The sequence below is a fragment of the Ostrea edulis genome, chromosome 6, assembly GCF_947568905.1.
Source record: "Ostrea edulis chromosome 6, xbOstEdul1.1, whole genome shotgun sequence".
Taxonomy (NCBI): Eukaryota; Metazoa; Mollusca; class Bivalvia; order Ostreida; family Ostreidae; genus Ostrea; species Ostrea edulis.
The window spans coordinates 4,598,516-4,613,725 of NC_079169.1; the positions used below are offsets into that span (position 1 = coordinate 4,598,516).

General features: G+C 37.4%; 1 protein-coding gene across 1 annotated transcript; it reads right to left on the reverse strand.

Annotated features, from left to right (window-relative positions):
* Positions 1-5,996: 5,996 nt before the first annotated feature.
* LOC125646729 (uncharacterized transmembrane protein DDB_G0289901-like) lies at positions 5,997-10,289 on the reverse strand. Its single transcript, XM_048873242.2, has 6 exons — positions 10,130-10,289; positions 9,201-9,311; positions 7,365-8,546; positions 7,222-7,260; positions 7,015-7,081; positions 5,997-6,073 (listed from the first exon to the last, which is right to left on the reverse strand). Exons 1-5 carry the CDS (start codon positions 10,218-10,220, stop codon positions 7,038-7,040), a joined length of 1,467 nt encoding a protein of 488 aa, XP_048729199.2. The 5' UTR covers positions 10,221-10,289; the 3' UTR covers positions 5,997-6,073; positions 7,015-7,037.
* Between the last annotated feature and the right edge of the window lie 4,921 nt (positions 10,290-15,210).

Sequence of the window (15,210 nt, forward strand, 5' to 3'; positions counted from 1 at the left end):
AGGTGTGCCAACTAATGTAGTTGTGAAATGACACTGTGTGCGTGTGTCTTATGCTATTTTTTCTTCTTTCCTTTTATGTCATATATCCATATTTAGATACCAATTTTAGATGTTAATTTTATATTTGTTTATGTTTTAATGCAGGACCACAATGGAAACTAGCTATATGCTAATTTGTGTTATCCTGAGTAAATAAAGGCTATTATTATTAAGTATCTTCTTGAATATAAAACTTATTCATATAGCCATGAATATTGAGTTTATTTCATTGGTGTATATAATCGTACAAATGAATCTACATCTTCATAATTACTGACTTCTTTTCAAAACATGGATGAAAATATAAATAACGGCAATATTTGTCTATTCATTTGAAAAATCATCGCCAAACTGAGTAGCTCAGTAAGTTAACACATTGACTGCTAAACTGTAGATCGTGTGTTCCGAGTCCAGCAGGGGTTTTTAATTTTTCGAGATTGATTTGTACTAAGTAAAACTGCATTTTTTGACTAAATAAAGTAAATATGAAAGTTTTCAATTTCAAAATATTGTTGTATATATCCTCCACTTTTCATCCATATCGAATTTTTCTGGTGTAGCATACCTCCTTAACTCACCTGAGCTGATTTTTCCGTCGTCCATCTCTTTGAATGACTATTTAACGATAGTTAAGTTTCAGGTATCACCCCAATATGGTGTTAAGTTTTTCGGTCTTAACCCGGTATGGTGTTAAATTTTTAGGTATTAACCCGGTATGTTGTTAAGTTTTTCGGTATTAACCCGGTATGGTGTTAACTTTTTCGGTATTAACCCGGTATGGTGTTACGTCTTTCGGTATTAATCCTGTATGTGTTAGGTTTTTCGGTCTTAACCCGGTATGATGTTAAGTTGTTTTGGTATTAACCTGGTATGGTGTTAAGTTTTCTGGTATATTCTCAATATATGCTCCACTTTTTTGGCACGCTGTTTTTGGCTATATTTAGCTCTAAGACTTCATAGTTATTTCGGATTTCAAAAATTTCGGTTGAGCATCACTGAAGAGACATTATTTGTTGAAATGCGCATCTGGTGCATCAAAATTGGTACCGTATAAGTTTTACATAGTTTCCAGTTTCTTGGTATCTCCCCGGTATGATTTTAAGTTTTTCTGATTTTAAGCTAATGAAACACCTGCTTGTTCTCGATTTTTTATGCAGTGTCATATAGTAGCTACATCAACAAAATATACATGTCTATCATTTCAGTTCAGAAGATCTGGTTAAGTGTGTTCTATTTTTGATACGTTCGAATATGATCTATGGGTTTGTAATCTTCTTCATTAGGTAAATCTTGAATAAGACTATTTGTATCATAATTTTTTGGGGACCGCCATCTCCTTTTTGGGACAGGAAATCCTTTAAACCTGCATCTTTTTCTGCAGTGGTGGACAAAGGATAGCACAAGTAAAAAATGGTTTAAAACTTACATGAAAGGGGGAGATAACGAACATTGATCAATCTCAAAACTCCTATAAGCAATACAAAATAGAGAGTTGGGCAAACAGATCCCTGTGGGACCAGGTGCCCCGGAGGAGTAAGCATCCCCTGTTGACCGGTCACACCCGCCGTGAACCCTATATCTTGATCAGGTAAACGGAGTTATCCGTAGTCAAAATCAGTGTGCCAAAAACGGCCTAACAATGTACGACTTGCAATTTGCTTCATGCCATCAGTATCTGAAACTTTATCAAAATGGATCGGTCCACCAGAATTTCAAAGCATCTCATCTGGAGTATGATTTCCCCATCGGAGGTGTAATACAAATTCTCAATCATTTTATATGATTTATTTGGTAAATGTTAAAGGTATTTTTGTCAAAAAGAAATTGCGTTGTGATCCGATACGAATATCCAATAAAACTCGTCCGGAAGACTCAGATAGACGTTCTCACGGAACCCTGGGTATACCAGAGGTGGGATCAGGTGCCTAGGAGTTCTTATCTCCTGTTCACTGGTTACACCTGACGTAAGCCCTCTCTTTTGATCAGGTAAACTATGTAATCCGTTGTAAATCTCAGTATGTTATCAATGACTTAATGATTGGTATGAAACACGCAAGATCATTCAACCTAACGACAGGTTGTATTTGCAAATAATATCATCATATGAACCATAGAATTTACGAAATACTGATTTCAAATGAGACTGTTGAAACCCCTGTATCATCAATTTATTCGTCAGTAGCTTAGAGTATCGCCATTATAGAAACAAAATATCTAAATATATCGCAGAATCGTGTTTTGTTTATTCAATGAAAGCACCTCCAGCTGTTCAGACCAAACACGCCAGTGATGATATTGAATCCTCCCGAGAACCCAGATCCCGAGTTACCATTCACATGTCCACTGACTCGTACTCTACCGATGTTAATGGATCCAGTGAGGCTTCCAACCCAACCCGAGTTTATATTGTGCGAGGTGAAGATAACGAACAGTGATCAATCTCATAAGTCCTACAAGCAATACAAAATATATAGTTGGGCAAACACGGACCCCTGGACACACCAGAGGTGGGATCAGGTGCCTAGGAGGAGTAAGCATCCCCTGTTGACCGGTCACACCCGCCGTGAGCCCCATATCCTGATCAGGTAAACGGAGTTATCCGCAGTCAAAATCAGTGTACCAAGAACGGCTTAACAATCGGTATGAAACACGTCAGACAGCATTTGACCCAATGCGAGGTTGTATTGACGAACTAGATTATCACAAAGTGAACCCGAAGTAGTATGAAGGGTTTCACTTGCACTTCCGTTAACACTATTAGGACGTGGAGATATACTACCACTTAAGGAAGCCGATCCCATGTTTAGAGTCCCAATTAGGACAACACTAGCACTTGTTAGACTTATCGTTAAAAGGAACGGCCAAGGTCCCAGCTAATTTGCTGATGACCAGCATTAATGTTGGCATTAATGTACCAGATCGTACTTTTAATGATCCACTAGCTCTGCTTTGAACATTACCAAGCTCAATAGCAATATTGGTGAGAGATCCAATATGAAAATTAGTATTAGCATTACCATTAATTCCTCTAAAGCCAGCATCAAAATTTCCACAGACTGAACTAGGTCCTATATTCAGTGTATCACTTGCACCTCCACTTAAACCTTTTAGTAACGCCACCAATTAAACTTCCTTCACTACTGCGTACGGATCTACCCACAACAAACTGACTACATTTGGTCCAACATTAATGTTACTCTGAAAAGTACCAGACCCTACCACTACCACAGACGCTAATACCATCTTCTCCAACATTGACATGATCACTTAAGTAACCAGGTTCCCTCTTCAATTTTGCACCTGCACACCGTTGAGACCATGTTAAGATTGCCTACCAACAGAATGGTTTCCTGCTGCGACGTTTTTATTTCCAGAAACCCAATTTTTCATTAACATTTACGCTTCCAAACAACAGCCTTTTTGATACTGTATAAAAAATCAAAATGTCAAGAAAATATTTTTGTAGAAGAAATCACATGCAACGTTCAACTGAATATGAATTAGATAGATATAATTGGGGTTTTTTTTGTTTTCGATACTTACAAAATTTCAAATCTCCACATTCGTCCTTGATTACACTCATACTCATATACTCTAGCAAGATATTCTTCTACATTAACTGAAGCTGAAGGAAAATATTCACAATCACAGGTCAAACCAAATTTTAAACGTGTTCATGAAATGCTATTCTCTTGTTTTCTTTTAGGTTGGAATTATATGCATGTGAAAATGTTTGCACTTTTCCATTTAATCTGTTCTTTCATATAGAAGAATTAACTTGAGGTCAAGCCCTGAAATCTTAATCAGTCGAAAGATAAGAGGAGTACGGTATTAGTCTTATCATGTGTATGTATATAAGTATTAAAGTGTTCAAATACGATCAGGTTAAGTACTGTCATGGATATTATTTTAGATATCTTTATTATGTATCTGCAATATATTTCAAGTGATTCGGTTATCTTTATTACTCATCGAAGATATATATGAACCGATATGTGTTTTCACCAATGAAACAATCGATCACTATAATCCTAGTATCATTTTTATGTTCTTTATCATAGGAAATGATTTACCAAGATACATCTCAAAACCAGCTTGTATATAACGGCTGTAGACTATATAATAGCAAAAGGTTATTCCATATGGGTACGATTTCCCAACTTACATCTTTCCATGCTGGTTTCCAGTTGGAAAAACGGAACCCAAATGTTCTTAGTATGATCAATATATAAACCGAGGCAAAATACTGACATGTAAGTATGTGTTAAGTTTTAACATTCCGTTTAAAGTAAGCATTTCGTGAATCCTATGGATATTATAATGATGAAGAGGTGAAGATAACGAACAGTGATGAATCTCATAGTTTCATAGGAATACAAAATAGAGAGTTGGACAAATACGGACCCCTTTATATACCAGAAGTGAGATTAGGTGCCTAGGAGGAGTAAGCGTCCATTTCCGTTAGGTTAAATGCTATCTGACGTGTTTAATACAAAAATGTACCAATTGTCAGGCCGTTCTTTATATTCATCTTTATTTTAGATATTACGTTTACCTGATCAAGAAAGGTGTGACCGGTCAACAAGGAATATTTACTTCTCGAATTACGTTTACGGAATATTTACTTCTCGAAGACACTTGATCCCACCCCTGGAGTTTCCAGGGTTCTGTGATTGCTCTACTCCTTATGTTGTATTATCTATAGGATTTATAAGATTCAATCACTGTTCACTTATTCCATGTACATATGTAAACGTTTCAGATCTGGAAAAAGAAAATCATCTGATGCAAGGTGAAGATAACGAACAGTGATCAATCTCATAACTCCTACAAGCAATACAAAATATATAGTTGGGCAAATACGGACCCCTGGACACACCAGAGGTGGGATCAGGTGCCTAGGAGGAGTAAGCATCCCCTGTTGACCGGTCACACCCACCGTGAGCCCCATATCCTGATGTGGTTTTTCATTTAATTAATATTTCAAATAAAGGGATATCATATCGCATTTTTATACAATATACTTCTCATGAGCTTTGGTTTGAGCACAATCCGATGAAAGGACAAATAATATCAATTATTATATGATTGAATAATTCCTAACTCTCTAATTGGCTGAGATCCAAAAATGTAGAAATCATACTACGTTAAGTTTACCTCCACGTGACCTTCCAGGTGAACATAAGGAATTAATTTTTTCACATAGGACCAAAAATAGGTCGTGAACTTCCAACTTGATGCGATCGATTATATTTATTTTTGCCGTCCAATGAAATTCCGCGTTTCTCACTGGGTTCGGCTAAGAAACTTACAATTAAAGCAAAAAACAATCTTGAAGGGTTTTTTAATCATTTAAGCATATAATAAAACAAAATTGCTGTTTTTGAGGTCAATACGATGATTTAGCCACCTTTAAAGTACAATATTCACCTTGCCCTTCGGACTCGGTGAATATTGTACTCCTCAGGTGTATAAATCATCGTATTGACCTCAAAAACATCAATAATTGTATAATGTTTTCTACAATGTAATATGAGAAGAGAAACTTATTCTTTGAATAACAAATAATAAAAACATATATTTGCAGACGAAATTGTAAGAACGGGTCTTATTCTGAGTGCAAAAACACATATCTACAATTCTAACTCGCTATGTTACGTTTTTCTATTCCATAGAATTTCTTTCACAAATATTTCTTGTTTTCTAAAAATGTATACCTTCACTTGACGCTGGAAAACCAAAAAATATATTACCTGTAAGTAACGCAACATTTCATTGGTCGACACAATATTTTTCACATTAGTCACCTTTTCATTGGAGGGTATGATTTTGCTCAGTTAGCAACATTTCCGCATTCCTAATTTCATATCATTATTTCATATTAGAGTATCATCAATTATTATAACAATGATATATTAAATAAACTGATAAAAATGAAATAAGAAAATACATCTCGGTTATTCTTTTAAAAAGTTTATTTTGAAAAATGAATACACAAAAACAGCGAGACAAGCGGAACACCGAGCCTAATAACCTGTAAAGAATATTTGTAGTATATATTGACTGATACGGTAATACAAAAAAAACAAAAACATTCCTATTAATAAAGTGAACAGGATGGCGGATCTAAAACTAGCATGCTAGTGGAATGCTAGTTTTAGATCCGCCATCCTGTTCACTTTATATATACATGTATGTATATATATATATATATATATATATATATATATATATATATATATATTGGTCGAGTTTACGTTGTAAAGTGTGTACATGAAAGGCGAAGATAACGTACAGTGATCATTCCCATAACTCCTATAAGCAATACAAAATAGATAGTTGGACAAACACGGATCCCTGGATACGTCAGAGGTGCGATCATAAGCCTAGGAGGAGTAAGCATCCTCTGTCGACCGATCACACCCGCCGTGAGCCCTATATTCTGATCAGGTAAACGGAGTTATCCGTAGTCAAAAGCAGTGTGCCAAGAACGGCCTAACAATCGGTATGAAGCACGTCAGACAGCATATGACCCAATGATAGGTTGTATTGACGAACTAGATCGTTATAATAACGACCATAGAATTTGCGAACTGATGACTTCAATGGAGAATATATATATATATATATATATATATATATATATATATATATATATATATATATATAAATCCCGTGGGGATCCGGGTTAGAATAGGTCCTCAGTACCCCTTGCTTGTCGTAAGAAGAAACTAAATGGGGCGGTCCTTCGGATGACACCGCAAAAACCGAGGTCCTGTGTCACAGCAGGTGTGGCACGATAAAGATCCCTCCCTGCTCAATAGCCATAAGCGCCGAGCATAGACCTAAATTTTACAGCCCTTCACCTGCAGTGGTGACGTCTCCATATGAGTGAAATATTCTCGAGAGGGACGATAAACAATATTTAATCAATCAATATATATATATAAGAACTGAGTGGATTACAACACTTACCGCTTACATACAGACTATAGGCTTTACCCAGTCTTTGCCATTTGTTGAAGGAAAGCTTCTGTCCCAACTGCAATGAAATAAAGATATGGAACAATTCTTTTAGTTAATGATAAATACGTTCAGGCATTGTGTAAAAGTATTACTCAGGGGAGCAAACTTAGTAAAATTGGAGAGTGAGATATGCATGCATGATAAAACCACGCATACCTTGCTGATTGAAGGTCATAGGATTAAATCCAGTGGGGCCTGAAATACAATTGATCAAAGATACTCATGAAAGTTTTAAAACAAAACATTTATGAAAAATGGTAATAAGAGTTTATAGGAATGCATTTCCAAGACACACTCACTGCTTTGTGAAGAACCACTCTGCATGTTCTGCAACATTTGCATAAAAGCCTTTGGTCCTTGTATCATAGCCTGGTTAAAGGATGACATAAAAGACATTGGATCACCGCCAGAGCCACTGGTGGATGAGGATGAGCTTCCGGAACTGGACACACTGGAGGATGAGGATGAGCTTCCGGAACTAGACCCACTGGAGGAAGACGACGAACTTCCGGAACTAGACCCACTGGAGGAAGACGACGAACTTCCGGAACTAGACCCACTGGATGAAGAGCCACCTGTAACACCTCCCTGCACACTCCCAGATACACTTTGACCTCCCACATTAGCAGAACCACTTAAGCTTCCAGACATGCCACCAGAACCACCACTAATTTGTCCACTTAGCGATCCGATTCCTGTATTTAGTGAACCCGTGGCCCCTCCGCTTACTCCACCAGGTCCAGCATTAACATTTCCTGAAAGACTAGCACCACCAACATTCACATTTCCGGTGGCACCCCCAGAAACACCACTTGAATCGACGTTTAGGCTACCACCTATATTTCCAAGCGAACCAAGACTTGCACCTCCAGTAGCTGACCCGGTTACTTTTCCATTTTGATCCACTGAAACTTTTCCATCAACACTAAGTGGACCAATACCTGCATGACCTTCTACTCCAGTTGATACATGACCACTAGAGTCAACATCAACCCCAACCGAGGCATGAGCGAGAGGACCCAGGTTTACACCAACGCTGCCGCCTCCACTGACACCCCCATCTTTATCAACATTAACATGACCTCCAACCTCAACTCCGTCAATTGTAACTGAACCACCACCACCTCCACTGACTTTTCCGTGATCTACATCAATATTACCGTTTAAACTTCCTACCATTGGAACGTTGACGTCTCCGCTAGCGCTCACGTGACCATCAGTGCCAACAGAAGCGCTAGCTCCACCTAGTGGTGTGTTGATATTGCCCGATACGCCATCTTTACCGACGCTAGCCCCACCAGCAACAGTATCTACCGAGACTCCACTAGGTCCCACTTTTGCGCCCCCAACAACTGTGTCGACTCCAACGCCGTCTTTTCCAACGCTTGCGCTTCCTACAGCTGTATCAACTTTAAGTCCATCAGAACCAATGTTTACGTCAAGAACGTGAGGAATTAGAAATCTTCTGTCAAAACTAAATTCTGTTGACAAAACAATAGATTCAGTTTAGAAAAATGTCCAACAGCGATTTTATCACAGTAAAGACCCGTAAATAACGATAATCATCAGAATGAAAGACGACGAATCTAATTCTCAGTTGTTTTTATGTCTAAACCAAATTTTTCATTCACACATTCACATTCACATGGAGACGTCACCAATTTTCGGTGTGGTGCCACAAAATTTGACCTAAGCATGCTACTCTGAAAATTCTAATATCCGAAAGACCTGTCGCTTTCGCTTCTAAGCCGGACGCCCGGCGAAGGAACAGTCACTACCTATGTTAAACATCATAGGTTTGATGTGGCGATGGGTTCAAAAATTGAACACAGGGCTCAGTGACGGATCCAGAGTAGGGGTTCCGGGGGTTTGACCCCTTTGAGGATGGAACCCCCTTTGAAAACCAAATTAATGGTAAGATCCCCCTCCTTTCACAAATTCCTGGATCCGCCCTTGGGGCTTCACAGTTGCTAAGCCGATCCCCAAATCACTAAGTCCCGACCGGCGTATAACTACCAGATAGTGATTCCGCGCGAAATTAGCATTGAATTGATATAACAAATAGGTTTAGTAAAATGTACAATTAGGTACACAACATACATTGACAGCAGTGCTACTAACTGCAGATCCAATACCTTTCACAGTAGACAAACAGTCCTCTCCAAATCTCCATTCAACTCCTTCCAATGAATTTCCGTGCAAAATGTGCTCGTCTAATCTGTTACACTCCTCGATGTGAAATTGCTCTAGTAAAGCGGACAATATCATACTTAGTGAATACTGGTGAAAATTAAAAGATACATTGTAAAATGACAAACTTGTTTAAGTTACCACTCATCATGTTGAACAAATCACAGGAATAAAATGCATCCGTTAAATTTTGATGAAAGAAACATGGTCACCATAGTAACGATACTTAAACACATGAAATATGTAACATTTTCCCCTTAAAGTGTACGTGTGTGTGATCGATCTCATAAAGAATATACGGATCCCTTGGCACACCAAAGGTGGGATCAGGCGACCAAAACGATCAGGTATTCCATTGACCGTTCACAGCCGCTTTTCGCCCTATATCTTGATCAGATAAACGGAGTAATCCGTAGTCGTACTCAGTGTGTAAAGAACGACAAGTGATACGAACGTCAGACAGTACTTTACATAATGACACGTTGTACATGCAAATCACATCATAATAACAATCATAGGATTTGCGAAATATGTGTGGAACAAAGCCTAGCACTTCATAATATATTAACAGTCATTGGTATTCAGGTTGGTCGCTTCAAATCGTCACATTGGAGATTCAGAGTAGCCCAAATACAATATTTTGTATTTAAAAACGATTTCTACGCCTTACAGTGCCTATCGAATTGTTAACCCATTCTGTTAATGGTGTTCCAAGCACTAAGAAAATCTGTAAAATGCAAGTCACACTTCCTATACTGGAATTAAAATCTGTTCAGAAAACATCTGTTTAAGGATCGGTTTTTCCATCATCAAATGTAACATTGAATTAACTGTTTATTCCTTTTACTCTATAATACATGTATATTTTCTTTACCTGTTTTCTGCACTGTGCAAACACAAGCTATTTCAAATTCGGCACGACACAGACTCAACAGCGACAACAGAGAAACAACTGGTGCCAGCATGGCTATTTTTCAGACTACGTAGAGGTCAGAAATCTCTGACCTTTATGACGCGGCAAATCTGGGCCACAAGGAAACTATTTCCACAGATATGATCCATAGCAAGAACCATTGGTTGTTTCAGACAAACGTTTCCTTTACATACTAAAGATAAGAAAATCAGAATGCTAAGTACTTAATATTTAATCAAACAGACTGAAAATGTGCTTTATATATGTTTTAACTTGATCTATACAAAGTGGTCTACACTGTATTGCATGGGTATGGTTTACTCAGTTAGAGAGCGTAGGGTCAGGTTCAAGATCATTGGTAATGCTACTGGATATCGACCTATCACCAATCCTAATCATTGCAGTGAGGGAATACTGAATCCCATGCTTCAGTCAAACAAAATAATTATGGAAAATAAAGCTGAGAACGGAAATCTGGAAAGTAAAAACTATCCGCGAATGAATATTCTTAAACACAAAATCACGGATATCGTGTTAGCAAAATGAGCCTTGAAAACGGAGTCGTCTTTTTTAATTCGGAAGTAAAGACCATTCGCTTACATCTGATTCAACCCCAAGAACTTGTGGAAATTATGATATGATACGGATATAAAAGTAATTATAAACTACATGTATAAATATTTTCAACCATTTTTTCATATTCAATGTCTTGGATGAAAGGTGAAGATAATAAACAGTAATCAATCCATTAATTCCTATTCGGAATACAAAATAGAGATAGACAAACACGGACCCCTGGATATACCAGATGTGGAACCAGGCGCCCAGGAGGAGTAAGCATCCCCGCCGACCGGTCACACCTGCCCTATATCTCGATCAGGTACACGGAGCAATCCGTAGTCAGAATCAGTGTGCCTTATATAAGACTTACCCAAGTGGTTAGTAAATCTGGGGAGGAATATCTTTGAAATTCATTTTAAAGTACAATCAATGCAATGCGAGTTATTTCCCCATCGCACAACACGTTTCGGTCTTCAAATTCATAGCGTCAATATATAAGGAATAGTATTACTATATCTGATTGTAATTAGGTGCCAATTTTAAAAAGTGACAAAGAATTAAATGCAATTTAGAAAAACTAGGCACACACTAATTTTAGTTACTGATATATGTGTTTGTTTTCGCAGGCAGAGTCATGATATAACAAACCTATTTAGATCCAGAGGTTCGTGTTTGCCCAATTATCTATTTTGTATTGCTCATGGAGTTAAGAGATTGGTCACTGTTCGTTATATCCACCTTTCATCAGGATCAAGATGTCATACAATCCATTCTTCATTATTAATTCTTATCAGTACATGTATGTTCGACGACCCAAACACAATTAGATTTGCAAGAAATATGCTACTAATACATGTACTTAACTTCCTTGTTATCGTGTCACAAATGTGGACAATGAACGGAACATGTTATTTGCATATTATATCGAGTCCGAATCTAATGTAATCTATCTATTGAAATCGGGTGGTCCACGTAGCATGATTCAATCTTTTGAAAATATAATTAACTTGAATTGCACAGCTCGGGTGTAGAGAGAGAGAGAGAGAGGGGGGGGGGGGCTAATCCCACACTTTTTTTCGAAATCATACTTTTTTCGCTATTATACCAGAGGTGGGATAAGATGTCTAGGAGGAGTACGCATCCCCTGTCGACAGGTCACACCCGCGATGATCCCTATATCTTGATCAAGTAAACAGAGTAATCCGTAGTCAAAATCAATGTATAAAGAATGGCTTAATAAATGCTGACTTTAAACGAGACTGTTGAACCTCCTGTAACATCAACTTGTTAGTTAGCAGCATGTCTCGATTAAAAGTTATATATGCCGTATTCTTTGGATATCACCGTAGAAATAAAAAGCACATTTTATAATAAGCTATAAAAGTTATACACTTTCTGCAAATTATGCAATTTAACTTAATCGGATTAGATAGTAATCAAGCCATTTTCCTATTTAATTATGTATTCTCTTTGTTGGATAGGGAACGCCCCATTTTGAAATATTTATGATCACGTGACGTTGCCCGCTGAATTTTGAAAGTAAACAACTACAAGGCAACGTTAAAGAGTATGCGGCCTGCAGGCTGTTGACATGACACATTTAGCAATACAAACAGTCAGACGGAAAACAGGGCAGAGAGAATCATTTTGAGCTATAGAAGGGGTGTGTGTGTGTGATTTTGTTTGTTTTCAAACATGAAATCACCATTAAGTAGGACTATAAACCGTAATTCCCAAAATATCTAATAATATTTTTCTCTCGCGCTTGCACGCAACTACCATAACAGTTGTTCCATATATATATGCATTAGCAAATCAACATTTTCTCCTTACATTCAGTAGATCATTATTACTTCAATTTGTCTAAATTGTCAAATCGCATTATTTTTCATCATACTGACAAAACTTTGGTCAAATTGTCAACATCAAGCAAACTACTGTTTAATATGGCACATATGCCTTAAACATCATAAGCAGAGTAATGCTCTTGCGTATTGAATCAATTGAGAGACATAGACGCCATCAATCAGAACCCCTCGCCCTTTACTTCATAAAAAGTTTTTATGAAGTAATGGAGTAAAGGGCGAGGTGTTCCGATTGAGACACCATATGCAGATGATAATGGAATATTGCTACATAACTATTTGAAGTTAACAACGGCGAAGCTGAAGTCATCTCGTTTGTCATAAAGTTGTGTTCTTAGTTTGCCATTAGCATCTATGTTCAATAAAATATTTAAGTACGAGACAGCTGTAGAAGACTCTGCGGTGTATTGTATTCCGAGTTCACTAGGATATATCGAATCGAAACATGAATGAAAATGATTATTGTAAATAGATAAAACGTCGTTAATATATCTAAATGACGATTGAAGGCCACAGCAAAAGTTTTATTTTCTTCTCATGTAGAAGCTTTCAAATAAATTCTACCTCGTATGAATATATGTATATATATAGGTAAAAAATAAAAATGAAACACGAAGACGTTTAGTAAAGAAGATTTGAAATGAAAACGCTAAAGCTTTACTAAACGTCTTCGTGTTTCATTTTTATTTTTTACCTATACTTTTACCGATCATTGCGAAAAGTAACTATTATCTATCTATCTATCTATCTATCTATCTATCTATATATATATATATATATATATATATATATATATATATATATATATATAAACATGTCAACTAGTACAGTCATGCCCATTGGGATTTCAACAGACTAGTGGAAAACTGCTTTTCTGTGTGCTTATCAAAATAAAACTATTCAGATACAGTGGAAGCAAGACCTCTATATGAAGTTCCAGTGTGGCAATACAATTTCATATCATCAGATTATATTTTACAGAAATGTGAAAAGAGGTGTCCCTGGAGAGAGGCTGCGTCAGTTTATGGACAGCAAATTCTAAGACCCAGGGTATAAATAAAAACCCATGGTTTTCCAGGAGGATACCCTGACGATTTTGAAGGCCAAAAGAGTAGAAAACACAGTCAATATAACGAATTGTTATGAGAAACATAATATAGTCTGATTACTGAAAGAAGAGGATATCAAATCATGTGCTGCTGCAGGCGACACGCCAGGAATATGAGGGCATATACCCTGCCAAGAATAGATGCAATACAAAATGGCTTTGTAACCGCTTCCTAAAATAAACATCATTTGATCGCTCTTGAGAGAGTGGTCCAATGCCTGCATTGAACCTTGAGAGAGTCACCCAGTGCCTGCATTGAACCTTGAGAGAGTCATCCAGTGCCCGCATTGAACCTTGAGAGAGTGGTCCATTGCCCGCATTGAACCTTGAGAGACTGGTCCAGTGCCCGCATTGAACCTTGAGAGACTGGTCCAGTGCTTGCATTGAACCTTGAGAGGGTCACCCAGTGCCTGCATTGAACCTTGAAAGAGTGGTCCAATACCTGTATTGGTTCTTGACAGAGTGGTCCAATACTTGAATTAGCTCATGACTGTGTAGTCATACATGCCTGCATTTACTCAAGATCCTAGGAGGGTAGTCCAATGTCTGTATCAACGCTGCAAAGAGAGGACAAATGCCTGCATTGGCCGTTGACTGGACTAATACCTGCTTTGACCATTAAGAGTCGCCCAATACCTGAATTGTCTCTCTCGAGATTTGTACAATACTAGAGCCACACAATGCTGATATTTGCTCAACGGATAGTCATAAAATTCATTCCTGCATTGGCTTTAAAATGAAAATAGTCTCCTATATTGCAATTGTTTGCGAGAAATACCCAGGCAAAGTCCCGTTTCGTAATAGTGGTTGCAGCATTGTAAAGTCGATTGTGTTTCATTTATGATCGGATCCAATTACGCAATGACAAAAATACCGATTTCACGCGCATTTATGATTCACATAAAAACACATTGCGAAATGGAAAAAAGTTGCAACAAATATAATCAAGAGTATTGTGGTGTTTCTATACCATCTTCCGTTGGTCATTTTTGTGAATGCATAGTTTAAACCACATCCATCAAAGGTTACCCATGTATCTCAAATTCAATCATTTTGAGAGTAAAGTTCAAAGGCCAATATTTCTTTTCAAATCACTCCAAACATCAATCTTTTATTGGAAAAAATTAGTTCGGACAAAAAAATAATCCATTGTATATTTGTAGGGTAAAACTGTTAAAACAATCTTTAATAGTTTTATCTCCATGGTGTACTTGTTCAATAATGTTTAAAACAATATTTTTCATTACTTATTTGCTTGCTCTTATAACCAGTTTTCTTTGGGGTTTTTAATTGGAAGTAACATGATCTAACTTTTCTTACTTCTTGGTGTATACGATTTCGTATTACAGCGCCTAGTGGTAGTCCTCTTGGTGTATAAGATTTCGTATTACAGCGCCTAGTGGTAGTCCTCTTGGTGTATAAGATTTCGTATTACAGCGCCTAGTGGTAGTCCTCTTGGTGTATAAGATTTCGTATTACAGCGCCTAGTGGTAGTCCTCTTGGTGTAT